We start from the raw sequence: 14,260 nt of genomic DNA, 5'->3' as shown, positions 1-14,260 counted from the left end.
GGTTAAGAGCCATGCCAGTAGACACCCCGACTTCTCCTCCTCAGTGTGTAACCACTGCTGAAACTGAGTGTGAGCGTGTCAAGTGAATTCCACGGGTTGCTATCTCCCGCTGCAGCATTTGAAGAGTCCTAAAGGACATTCGAGTTCCCCGTCTAATGCTTGGAACCTTGCTTGTTGTGCCTCTTTGTGCGCCAGCTGTTGTTTAATGCAGTGAGTCATGAAGGCAGATCGGGCTGGACTGTTCCCATGGGGAGGAGGGTCAAGACTGATTTGCATACGGTTGGGTCCAAACTGGAATGGCGTGGTGAGCAAAAAAAATGATGGATTTAAGCCCAGATCTTTGACTGGGGATGAAGGTTCCGTCCATCATCTGTTCTTTTTGCATGAGAGAGATATTCCCCCTTTTAACTGCTTTCAGTGCCTCCAATTCTGTCACTCTAGAGCTCGTTAATCCACAGGTATGTTCCGGGTACACTTCCAGGGCCACCTGAATGTCGCAGCAGAAGGACGCATCTTTTAGGGCCTCTAAGTTCAACCGCCACAGGGGAGGTCTGTCTCTGCAACCACTGCCCTGGCAGGTCACAAGCAATGGCAAGTGGTTAGAAAGAAACCTGCTTAGGTATTGGGCTGTCCGTATGTTGGCCCCAAACTCCCTGGTTACTAGGATATGGTCTAGCTGACTGTGTGGTATTTGTCACCAAGTAGCATGAGCATTGTCCTTGGCTAGGATGAAAAGAATACTGTATGTCTATGCAGTGGAGCCTGTCCATGACCTCCGTGAGGGCGGCTGTCATGCTTGGCTTCGTGTGTAATCTGTGGGGAGGCACCTGTCCAGGATCCCACCCAGTATGCAATTGAAGTCACCTCCCCAAATTAGAGACATCTGTATAGGGGAGCAACAGCTCAACAACTTCCAGTAGAAGTCCGCTGAAGCTACTCTGGTTACTGGACTTGTGTTACAAGGGGGCGCGAGGCAACAGCCATCCTTTGTTCCTCTCAGAGCTACGGGCTATGGAGACCAGTTTATGGTTTTTCCCATCCTAGTATGCGGCAAGACTCGATTTGCTGTTTGTAGAGTATGTGGGGTAGGGAGGAATTTGGGTTTGGGGCCCATTAAACGGGACAAAACAACAAAAAACAGAGGGGAAGTTGAGGAACAAATATATAATGACAGGGACAGGATAGCTCACACAGTTCAGCCGAGAATTGTCATTCTTGCAGATATAGATACAAAGACGCACACAATGTTACAGTAAACATGAGTGAGAAATAATTTCAACACACAAGAGACAAGCACGTTTAACTCTTTTTTCCCCAGTCACCACCATCATGAAGTTCTGCAGTTAAAAAACACAATGAAATGAACTAACGAAATTATAACCTTCCCACCAATAAATTATTTTGGACAATAACAAGTTGATGACGGCCAAGAAATGAAAACTGATACATTTGAACAATAGACGGGAACAATTCAAACAATTGTGAGCGAGGAAAGTATGTTACCTGTGCATTGTTTTTGCGCCTCTTCCTATCAGGGCTTCCTATTTGAAAATCTGCTCTTCCAAACCACTCTAATCCACCGTCAGCACCTATAAATATGTAAATCTACATATTGTGCCATGTTTATTTAAAAAAAGAACATAAAAATAGGAAGTACAAAAACATACATTGAAGGAACCATATCTTTGTATGCTGTAGTGTCCCGCAATAGAAGGTGCCAAAGTGATGTTGAGAGGATATACAGAATGCTAAAAATTCCATTTATGCAAGGGTCTGCAAAAAGTAGTGAAGTAAAGACAAGTGTGATACTTGTGGGCAGCAATGCTAACAAACAGCTGCAAATACAGCGCAAGTCTAACTTGTACTTCACAATTGTTTGGCAGCTGTAACAAATACACAGAAAGCCTGACTATGCAAAATACCTACATTCTGAAAGTAGACACTGATGGAGCTATCCTGTAACCATGCCATACTCTAATGAACATGTCCTAGGTCCCTATAAACGTGTTGTTCTTTTCTTTTTAGGACTCGCTTAGTCATTTTGTGTACATACAGGGGACGTATAGACCACCCATTGCTTACCATTTGTTGGCTTCACTATCACTCATGTGCTTGGTTGTTGCTGGTCAGCCGTCGCCCTCTTTGTGTGTTTGACCCTTGCCATGACCAAGGATGCTTGTCTCGTGTCGTTCCACAGCACATTTTTAGGCGCTATTTTTATCTTTGACTTTAAGCACTCTCTCCCAGTGCATCTGTTTCAACCTGCTCCCCCGTATTCTTCTCCCCGTCCATGTTCCTCTCCTGCCTGCCCTCCCTCCTTTGTTTGAGTTGCCCTTCAGTGGTCCTTTGCCTACATTAGCACAAAAGGCACTGACTCCCTCCACTCCTTTGTTTCTCTTCATTGAAGCGACTCCACAAATAACAGCAATTTTAATTTAATAGTAGAAATTCCTTAACCAAAATGGCTTTGTGATAGTTGTCATTGTGACACTTTTCTATATGTTGTTGCCCAGTTAGATTACTAAAGTCTAAATGCTCAAACACTGGTTAATAGCCTTCTCACAGTTAAAATTCATCACCGAAACAGGTCCTGCCTTTCGTTTGAAATGCTGGAAAGGAATAGAACTAGAATATGATATTTGTATCATTGATTGGACAGAATAATTCTAAGAAAAGGTGGACATTTTAGTGGTAAACATTTTAAATGAATATGTGGGTCTCTTTTAAAAACAAACATTTTCAATTCATGTTTGAAACATCTATGAAGAGTTAGTGCAAACAGCTTCTCTCGGGACTTTCACTGCAAATGAAATTAATTTATTGACTCCTATCTGTGACTTGAATAACAGGAGGGCCCAACCTTATGTAGGGGACATTCTGGAAGCCATATCATTCCTGAAGTGTTCCTTTTTGGAGATTATATTCACTCTTCTAGTTTTTAGTATAGATTACATTGGACATTTCATACTTTTTTAAACAAAGTAATCAAATAAGATAATTACTCTTGCAGCTAATCATAATTAATATTAGTGTAACTAGTTTGGCTCTTGAGTCTTAAAGAGATTCTTACACAAAGACAGGACAGGAAATGTGGAGGCAGAAATTACCTGGACTGAGCTTCCCCCAGGAAGCAATTTTGAGGTCCTGCTTGATAGTGCAGTAGTCCTCAGACCTTTAGTGACCCACAAACAAAAGAGTTCTAAGAAGCACTATTAAGATGTGGTTTTTTGATACACTCACATTGGTTACTTGAGTACATAATTTGATTGGGCAGATGTGAGCTTAATCCGCAAGGAATTGCTTGCTGCTCACCTATTGGCTGATGTGGGATTTCTCACACACCATAAATGGCCACCACATTTTAACATAATGATGTGTTGTCTTGGGAAGTGACTCAGTACATTCTGTTCTGCTTTTAGACCATGTGTCCAGGGTTAGACTAAAGTATGTTTATGAATTGTCAGGCGATCTATTGAACAAAGCTAACAGCATTGTCTTTAAGAAATTGTGTTCTTTCTGTGCCCTGACTTTGCCCCAAACACGTACGGACACATGCATGCGATCCAGAAAATCTATATATCCATTGTTATTACAACCAAACCAAGCACCTTTGGTTGGTCAGTACACAGGTGATGCAGATTTTCTTTATCTTCCGGCTCTGTGCAATCATCAAACAGACTTCGCCACTGATCATATGGACCATTGGTTATTAGATGAAAGTGTATTCTGAAAGCTAACATCTGCATATCACATTCAAATTACAGTTAACTTTATTTGGCTGCACAAGAACGATAGAGGATGGTTTCCATACCATAAAGATTTATTAGCAAATAAGTCAAGTTACAGTGTTTATTCTTTCAGTAATCAATGAAATTAGTATAAAATTCAGTACTGCTAAACAGTTCTCATCGGTATATCAAGTAAAGGAAAATGCGAATCAATATAAAGTACAAAATGCTAAAGAGAGATAAAATCTGTTCCATAAAGAAAGTTCCCTATTCCAAATAAAGTATCAAAATATTACATGGGAAATTCTAAGACGATGTCAGTCTGGAGAGAACCAAATTTAGACTCGGTGTAAAAGACACAAATGTTTGAAAGTCTAACTCAAAAAATAGAAATATGAGATGTCAGGTAGCAGAGTTAGGGAATGGACTTCCCACAGCGAAGTCAGGCTAGGATCTGCTTCAACTATACAAAGACACACCGTTAAAATAATATAATTCGTTCACAACTCTGTCTCATGGTCTCCCCCAAAGATGGGGCCAATCAGGTTGGTTCGTTTTACTGGGAGAGGATAAACTCCCCTCATTTCCACCATCGAACAAAGACACATACAGGGCTGCACGACCTACAGTGTATCCATGGTCTGGGCTGCCTGCTACAGGAAGATGCTCTCATCACCTACACATAGTGTAAACCACAACTCTCTCATCCCCTACACACAGTGTAAACCACAACAGACTGCCAGTTAGATTAACTTTTCTACAAACAGAACTATGAGATCCTCCTTTACTGCTGAAGGTCATCTAACTTCTGTAAGAGAAAGAAAAATGTGAAGGCATATGTTGGGACACTGAAGCCTAATCACAGTTAGGACAGCTTTTCGTACTCGGTTAACTTCAGAATACGACAAGCTCAAGGTTATACATCAGTTTTTAAAGGGCAGGGCGCATCAAGCAGTGCCATACTGCCATCTGGAGGATCGTCCACACAGGAATGGAGCACTCTGTCCCCAGTCCTTTCACACCTTTCGCTACAAAGGCCAGGCATGTTGTAGTCTACCATGTAACCGTACAAAGCTCTGAAGATGCCACAAGGCTAAGAGATCTGTGATATTTCTAATTTGATTCCACCATTTCGGTGAGGGAGGCCTTACCCTTTCCTGTTTGCGCTGCAGGCCCTTTAAAGTCCAGGAATACACTGCATGTTAGGTTTGTGGTTGTTCGGCTTCTTTGGAGTGTTGGCATTGGCCACTCCTGGCTTTAATCTTCTCTGTTGAGACCTAAAGAAGTACCACACATTATCCACATCCTTTCCATTAGTGTGAGGATTCAAAAATGTATACGTAGGCCCTTCTGAAGAAAACAAATCATAACCTACGAAATAATTTTCAAAATTACCTCAATGGTACAGCAAACTAAGACTTATGCTACGTGAAATACCACAGGTAAGGGGAATGTGGTGTTCGGTCTTACCTTCCTCCGCAGACGAGGGCAAATGAGTACACATATAGCAGTCCTTAACCTGCATTAGGTGAATGTACTCATACAACAGATTGAAATATACATGAGAGGATAAGTTTCCCTCTGCAGCATCCTTATGCAAAATCTTTAAATCAAAGTTATGATGCTCTACTAAAGCTGAAACACTAGGTATAGGCTATCATTTAGACTTGACAGGACTAGTGTCTGCTAATGACAATCAACACTATAGCCACAAATACTCTACATTGATTCTTCAAAAGAGTTACCATCATTTTTCAACAGTTAGACCTTAGAACAATATATAGCTGGAAGCAAAGAACTAGTCTTACTTATTGATTCTTCTTGTGAAAGACTGTCACTTCAAATGAGGGCATTTAATGTACAGTTGTCTTTGTGAGTCCTCACTCACCCTATTTTATCTTCTTCTAAAATGTCAACCCTACTCTTCTGCAGGAACTTTGGCTCTAGGGAATTTGTTAAAGTTCAGTTCATAGGTACAGTTCACTTGCAGTAGCAATGTTCTGTCATAGACTCCCATTGTAGTAACAAGACTACTGGATTTTGTATGGCAGCACCACTGAGTATGGGGGACTGAGTCTGATCCCACACCGTGTGAGAGCTGTCGGCTTAACCTTTCCAGCTAGCTAGCACTACCTCATCAATATCAAAGGTAAGAGTGATTTGTGGCAGCCTATCGCATGACACTCAGACTCCTCAGGTAAGCCTTGGTGGAACAGATCATACCCCTTTCTCTCAGTTATGCAAGTCTTATACATGCAAAGCAGAAGCAGGACCTTGGTTCAATTACTTTTATTGAAGCCACTGTGTTCGGAATAAAAAGGCATGAATTGCAATTATGAGGATAATGAAACACAGCTTTATCATATTAGTGACCAGGAAAGTGAAACAAAAGGAGAATCCCACCATATTGTTACAATAGTGGGTCTAACATTCCTACCTACATTTCTAAGTTTCTACATGAGAGAAAGTAGCACTGGTAGCCCTAATCTGCCCTTCTGGTCTCAAGAAGGAAGCACAACCCCCATACCTGCGTTCAGAGGTGAAAAAGAGGTCCGTTAGTCTGCTGGAAGGCCTCCCACATAGACAAAGATGAAGCAAAAGGTTTCAGCAGACACTGCGACGATGTGCAGCATGAGATGGCAAACTGGCTGGAATGTCCCCTCCAAGATGGTGTGGGCAGTGTGATATTGTATAATAACATATCCATTCAGGGATGTGGTATTCCTATGGACTGACACCCGGGTCATATTGATTGGAGTCAAGGGCAACAAGTTTTCATGCTTATTTTGTCCTTAGGACAAGTAAGCCCAACCCCCTGCAGCACAGGCCCTTTGGCTGCCAGTTTACAGAGAAGGGAACTGTCTGCAGTTGAGGTAATGTGTGTCTGTATGCTAATGCTGTTCAAACTTGTATTTATGGTTCACTAATGAAAGGCCTTCATTATTAGGGTGAACGCTGTTAATAAACATTTTATGGTCGCACTGCACTAATGACAGTGGTTCCAGTAAAAAAAAATAAATAAAAAAAAAAAAGTGTACTTACATGGTTGAAAAATTTAACAATATGAGGCTAAGTATAATGCTCCCAAAATGCTCTCTGATTAGATGCAAATGTTTGCAGAAGCTTGTAAGCAGGAGTGATGATTATTTGATTTAAAAATAAAATGATCAGAAAAAAATGCAAGTAGGAAATAAATGTTTCGCTACTATGACTTTTTAGGTGCTATTTCTTTGAAGCTCATTTGATAAAATGTGTTGGTGCATGCTACTATTTCCCAAAAACATTCCTAATGGAAAATCAGTGTAACCATTTTCAAAAAGATTATGGGAAGCATGAAAATAAACAAGCACTTGCAAAGCCAACCGATCTGAAATTTTATGTGAGTCTTTTGGTTTCATCAATGCGTGTCTTGTTTTGACATGGCTTTTGTAACCCTTTATTGTTGTCGGAGTTGCCAGGCCCTCACCATTGTAACAAACATTGGCAAAAAGCAAAAAAAGTAGTTTGGTCTCAAAAAGCACACATTGCCACCAGTGGCATAACAAAGGCACCTTAGCCCCCCTCCAGTCAGCACAGCACCTGCACTGAGAGAGTCTGGAAGGAGTGTTCCGTCTATGTTCTTTGCAGGTGGGCCACCTCCAGTATAGTTGCGCCATTGATTGCCACAGTAGTTCCTGGCACAGAATAAAACTATTTTATGTGCCAATATGCTCTTTGAGGAAGAGCAAAATTCAATCACTCACAGTAAAGCCAGCCTATAGATAGAGAGAGAAATAGCAGTTCAATAAAAACAAAATGTCTTTGTTAATGACAGACCTAATCAGGGACCCAATTCTTAAAGTCACAATAGTGCACCAATGGTATATGTCTTGGAATAAGTGGCTTTCATGAATTCACAAGAACTTACAGAAGTAGATCAGGAAATCGTACTCCTAGAAACTATTTGTGAACTGTATTTTAACACAAGCAAATATGCATGTGTTGATTTGCTCATGTGAAAATCTGTTGAGTGTTTACAAGTTCACTTTCCATCCTGCCACTTTTTTCCCAACCCTGGAATAACTTCTACTTCTGCCACTGTCAGGAGTAAATTTCCAACTTTGCTCATTATGGGAAAAGATTAGAGAAGAGCTGGTGAAAATCCTTAAAACATGCAAGTTAGTAGGTTTGTAGACTCAATGGCATTCCAGCCCTGAAACTATTGCTTACTGCTTCCTCCAGTCCCAGTATGTAGATCTGCGGAAAGGTGGGAAAATAAGGAAATTGCTTTAGTACGGATTGGAATAGCAAGTATTCAAGCGCTTCTAGAGTAGTAGCCCAGGCATAATCAGAGAGGCTGTTATCAGAGCTCTTACATAATGAGATTGCTGCCATAATTTGTCGCTGCACTATATGGAACCAAAAGGGACAAGTAGATTTTTTACAGGACAAGTAGATTCAAGAAGCAACCTGTCCCATGGACAAGTAGATATTATATTAAATTCCACAACCCTGCTGTTGTTCTAAGAACTACCCTCGTGTGACAACACATATTTGTCTGTGTAGGGTAGACAATGTGCTCTTTGGACCGGCAATACCCAGTAAATATCCTGTACAGCTTTGGGTTGACCACAGGATGAAAATGTTGTGCAAAGAACGAATAACAAACTCTGCATGGAAGGGCATCTGATAAAAGAATGAAAAACATCTCCATTAAAATGAAGCTTTGCTAAAATAATAAATGGCATATAAGTGAAATGTAACTAGGTGAGAGGGCACAGGCCTCAAGCCCAAGGCTAAATAATGTCCGGGTGTAAATGCCAAAATAACCTCACAACAGTTCTGGAAAAAATAAATAAAAAATAAAAATAAAAAAATCAGACAGTCTTCACTGCAGTAGCCTTTTTCACAGTGGTTCTGAAGGCACTGTCCCTTGACCATCCAGGTTATAAAAGATCTGATCTAGTTCAGTTCCAGCAGAGTTTTGCCACCCAGGAACTGAGTACATTGGTCTAGGCACCCTAGTACTCTTTGATCTTTGAACATCCAGCTACTTAGAAGATGTAGACGCACGCACTTTAGCAAGACAGGATTTTAGCTTTCTTTTCTGGTCTGTTCGAGAACCCCTGATGCTTCAGGCCATTCACTGCAATGTGGTCTCTGCTGCATCTTCAAGTCTACACACAGCAATCTCAGGAAGTTATTATTGAAATAAGTTTCACTGTCTGACTGAAGAGAAACTGGGAATCCAAACCTGGGATCTATTCATGCAACAATAGCTAAGCTACTACTAGGCATACAAGGATCATGCGGGTGCGCCTTGACATAGGCCTGTATCACGAATTGCAGACTTGTTTTGAGCAAGAGAGGCGCCCAAAGCACTACCCTCATAGTGGTGGAAGGCTTCCTCTTTCACCAGGAGTTAAAGAGCACAGGCGCAGCAGTGGCAGCACTGTATAGTGATCAGTAGCAGTGAACAGCTCTTTTAGCCTGCGTCACTGAAATGAGGCCTACAGGCTTCCTCACATTTTAAAAGTTCCATTGCTGTGTGCTTAATTCACCCTTGACCTACATCAGGTAGATGTGGAACGCTGCGCAGCACAGGAGTAGTGACTGCCTTGGTTGCATGTGTGCCTGGAAGGGTACAGTGCATGGATAAAGTAATACTGTGCAGTATATTATGTGTGGATAGTGCATGTACTAAATGTGTGTATGCCTGTTGGGAATACATTGCATGACAGATGTAGTGCTTTGCAGTGCGTGAGTAAAGGAGGCATGTGCTGAGTGTAAATGTGCTTATGTGAAGTACAATACATGAAGAGTGAAATGTTGTGCAGCACACACATGGTGAGTGTGTGTGTGTGCTGGCAATGTGTGCTTGTAAACGGCACACCTTGGTATCAGACAGAAAAGCTACAGTACTGAGCAGTGCGTTCAGGCAGACTGTGTGTACTGAATGCATGTTTGAATGCACAATGCATGTAGGTAACTGTGCTGGAGAGTAAATGTGCTGCAAATGCACATGTGTGCCTTCAATGGCACATTTCATGGGGGACCTTGGGTTCTGTTTCGGGAAGCCCAGCATTGCCTAGTGAACACATGAGAAGTAGAGGAATAACCCAGACAGATTTGTTAACTGCTGCATTCCTGTGAGCTTCCTGGGACACACTGGAGAACAGGGAGAGATTCCCCCTTTACACTTCAAAAGTTTGCTCTTTGATTTAGTGACAGATCATAAGGAAGGGGCTTGGACACATCTCAGGAAAGGAGATGGGGCCGATAAGGGAACCATAAAGAGTAGGGCTCGAAGCCTGGAAATAACGTTTTGATGCACAGATTGCGTTGGTTGACATCCAGGTTTGAACTTGGATCACTCACATGAATTGTGTTGTGGGACAATCCACTTTAGAGTCTTGTCTGCTGTGACAGATAGCTAGACCACGTCATAAGAAGCACAACCCCCTCATACAACTTAAAACATTCAGACTCTAAATTACATATTGGTGTCTTTAAATGGACTATAAGAAAGGGAGGTTCAAACCCCAAACGTTGTCATCCCAAGATGGACTGTTAGGAGAGTAAGCTCTGCAAGACTTCTGCCTGTGACCAGGACTGGGGGCAAGGGCCTGCTAGCCTCCCTGCTGTATTAGGGGACGTTACGCATGAAACGAAGATCACCTGCCATGGAGCCTTGAGCACCAGCACTTGTCTGCTTGCCAAGACCAGTGTGCCCGGTGAGGAAGAGGAGAACTTTTAAAGAAGCGCGGTCCAGTGGAAAGCTCTGACCTATGCCAGTGCGGGAGACTGATAAAGTTGCTAACCTGAAAAGCGCTGAGACTCATAACCATTTTGCCAGAGGCGCTTGTACCAGAAGAACCTGCACCCATACTGTACAGTACAGAAGCAACTCTGTATGCCAGGAGGGGCAGCTAGTACCAGCACTGGCGAATAATTTAGGCCGCCACCCAAAGAAGAAACAGTGGCTACATTCGGCAGCTTGGACCCACACTGTGAAGAAACTGCCCAACTGACCACTGAGGACTGCTGAGGACACTGTTGCACCCTTGCTGGGCTCCAGTCAAGAAAAGAAGAAAGGATTCTGCCCCCAACCAGAGAAAGCAAACTCACCACATTTTTGCAAGCTGGGAGCTGCTCTGACAACTGAGAGAACTCCAGTAGTACTGATCAGGAGAGAGAGCCTGCACTGTCAGGTGCTGCCATGTGGGCCACAGGCTGCCCAACTTCACCAAACAGAGCCTCACTACACCAAGCAGAGCAAGACTCACAGGTGCTCATGCAGAGGGCACCAACTGCACCACTGAACTCTTCCGTGCTGCGAGAGCGGATAAGCCGTGAACTGAGGGATCCATTGTAGGTTGGGCCCAGAACATCAGGAGTAAAAGATCGCAACCACCACTGTTGGGCCCAGTAGCCCCTACTTGCCTTGTGGCCCCCTGAAAGGGGTTCTGATAGTTTTGGGGTTCAAATCATCAAAATTACTATGGCCGGCTTCCCTTAGTGGCTCAGTGGGAGTCCACAGAAGCCAAAATGGTTAAGAACTGCGGGACTAGTTGGTGAACATACAGTATAGGCTGGCTATAAGAGAGCTCATAGCCACCCCACAGGCACTGGAGAAAAGCCCATGGCTGAAGGAAATGAAATCTGCCTGGGTCAAAATAGGTTTTCCTTCCTACTGGAACTATCCGGATCAAATCCCCGATAATGCAAAGAAACTTGTCACAAAAAGATATTGGGAGAAAGTTAATGAAGACTCCTTGCACCAAAAAGGGGCTGGCAGGCTAACAATGGAATTTCTCCAACTTAAGCACGAGCCCTGGCCTGAGAACTTCTTGAACCTCCCCATGCCTCCGTACGCCCGTGCTTTATATCTCTAACTAAGATATGGTACACTGCCTATTAATGGTTTTACGGCTCACTGGTCATCTAACATCGCTTCAAATGATAGATGTATCTCTTGCCAAAATTGTAAAGAAACAACAGAGCATATACTATTTTTCTGCCCTCTGTATAAAAGTCCCAGAGGGAGGTGGATCATTCCCCTCTGCAAAAATATGTAATTACATGATAGAGCAAACGCCACCAGAATCTGTACATACGACTCATTCTCCGTGGTAGCTATTACAGTTACCAAATTTTTTTAGCGGAGGCCTGGTACATTCGGCGTAGGCTTATTGTTTCAAAGGGCATGTGAGCCATCCCGACATTAGCCGACAGAAGGAGTCTCAACTGTTATTTTTTGCCTCTATATGAGGATTGACGAGGGTCAGGTCTTACGGGAAAACAATTGCACACATTGGTATGTTAGACAGAATTTTATATCCTAGCTTTTATCCTTTTTATTCTTAACATTTTAGCCATGTCTTATTTATTGTACTTTTTATCTACAATCAAATACTTAGTCGTGTTGATCTTATTGTTATACTGTCCTGATTATTACTGTTTTTATATTGTTATCTTGTTTTTTTTAACAAATACTATTTTATCATGTATGATTGTTATCTTTGTTACTCAAAATGGCCTAGATCTCTAGACCGAATGAACTCAAATAAATAAATAGTTGGTGAACATACAAATTAATCAGAGGATGAATTAGAGGATACATGTGTGCATGCATGAGAAGTGGCTGAATGCCTAAGGTCATCAATCAATAAAGAGGCACTTGTAGTTGTAAGCCAGACCTAATGGCATTTCCAATGCTTATCTAACACTCCACCTTATCCAGAGGCACTAATTTTCTTGTGAAAAAAACACATTGGGGTGTTATTGGAAGGTGCTGAAGTTTTTCTGCAGCTGGACAGCATTTTGTGGTTATGGGTGGAGAGATTAGGATTTCAAAAGACCTCCAACCTATTGATAAATGCTTCTGCCACAGTCGTAGACCACAAAGGCTTGTGGTAGATTTCCTTTGCTATGAGGCATTGTCTCAGTTTAGGAATTGTGTCATCCTGTGCAAGTGGGAGTGAGTAGTACAATTCAATTACAGTTGAGATTGATTTGAGAGTACCTATCTATCTAACAAGATGCTTTTAGAATTCTTTCAGAGGCCATTTACAACCTGGACATGGTTTGAAGAGAAAGACATCCTTGATGCTAAATAAAGAGAATAAATATTGCTTTGCCATCCTGGGGAAAACAGAAATAGTTGTTTCAGCATCTAGCCTGAACCCCCGAAAGTGCTCCAACTACTGTCGGGGACTGTAAACTAAACAGATGCTCAGGGACATTTAGGTCTAGCTTTGCTGTAGACTGCTTGTTTCACTTTCTAGGGAACTTGCTCCAAAGAAGCTTGTGTACTTAGAAGCTGAAACAGTCATGAGTAACAGAAAGGCCACTGACCAGTGCAAAATCCCAGATGTTTGGTTTTCCTGAGTCCGTTGTGTGGGGAAAGCTGGTCTAGATTTAACTGCTGCAACTGCTGGGAAACATGCTTTGCATAAGGCTGTATTCTGCCAAGTGAAGATAGTTTAATTAAAGAGAGGATGCCTTTGGTCCATTTGAAGGAATCAGAGCTAGCTGGAGTACTCAGTAGTTTTGTGGAGCTGCATATACAGTTGTGGGACCCTCCCCCAACAACCTGTCTCAAATGTAATTGGCTCAGTGAAACCAGCAACATAAAAACACAGCTATAGTAACTGTAACTCATGCCCCACCATGCATAGTGCTGTTGTCAGTTATGTCATTTCAGGTGTGACACTGATGTTATCAGTAGGGTCATAAAACATGTCATGAGTGATGTAATATGCAAGGTATTGAGCAATGCATGGAACGGGCATGAGTTCCAGTTAGTTTATGGTACAAGTTATAGTTACTTGAGATAACTAATACTGGTGAATTTCAGTCAATTTTTGATAAACAGATTTTGTTGAGTTTTACCCGTTTTCTATACACTTGCACACAATACATAAGGACGTGTAATCTCTGTAGTAGAGGAAACTTAGTAACATTTGAGTACAGCCATAATATACAAACGGTTGAGTTTGGACATCGATACATTTCGGTACTTTTGTTTTCCCCTTGTGTGAATTTTATGACAGCAGTCCATACCATTTCCTCCATATCCTACCATGCTTGTGGGGACACCCCGGGCCTTGTAGCCCAGTTTCTTTTGTGCACCCCAGTCCACACCTTGGCGCCAGTGAGCAATTGAGGGGGGTACAGATTTCCTCCTCTGGTCCACGATGTTACGTTTGGAGACCATAGTAGCTGTGTCTAGAAAATAATTCTCAGCTCTTGTACCCTCTAACCCTTCAAGGACCCCCTAAGGGGGAGAGAGGAACCTCCCATCCTAGAACCTCAGTCAGCTCTCCCACTATGGCAGACCAGTATTCCTGAATTTTTGTACAGAGCCAGACCACATGATAGAAGTCGGCAGGTGTGCTCACACATCTGGGGAAGACCGGTATGGGTGGTAGGCCTGCTCGGTGCATCCAAGCCTGGGAGATATACGTCATGATTAAATAGTATGTCTGTATCAAGTGTAACCTTGAGGATATGGTATAGTTCTAAGGGCCAAGAGTGCACCCCTCCGAATT

General features: G+C 42.4%; 1 protein-coding gene across 1 annotated transcript in view; it reads right to left on the bottom strand.

Moving 5' to 3' along the window:
• PYGO1 (pygopus family PHD finger 1) overlaps window positions 1-14,260 on the bottom strand; it is an 83,189-nt gene that overhangs the window by 50,087 nt on the left and 18,842 nt on the right. The window contains exon 2 of the mRNA XM_069221252.1: window positions 1,504-1,589. Coding sequence (XP_069077353.1) covers window positions 1,504-1,589 — 86 coding nt within the window. The remainder of the gene's footprint in view (window positions 1-1,503; window positions 1,590-14,260) is intronic.

Source organism: Pleurodeles waltl, chromosome 3_1 (assembly GCF_031143425.1).
Source record: "Pleurodeles waltl isolate 20211129_DDA chromosome 3_1, aPleWal1.hap1.20221129, whole genome shotgun sequence".
In the NCBI taxonomy this organism is placed as follows: Eukaryota; Metazoa; Chordata; class Amphibia; order Caudata; family Salamandridae; genus Pleurodeles; species Pleurodeles waltl.
Note: the sequence above shows the minus strand (reverse complement) of the source record. Positions and strands in the feature narration are given on the sequence as shown.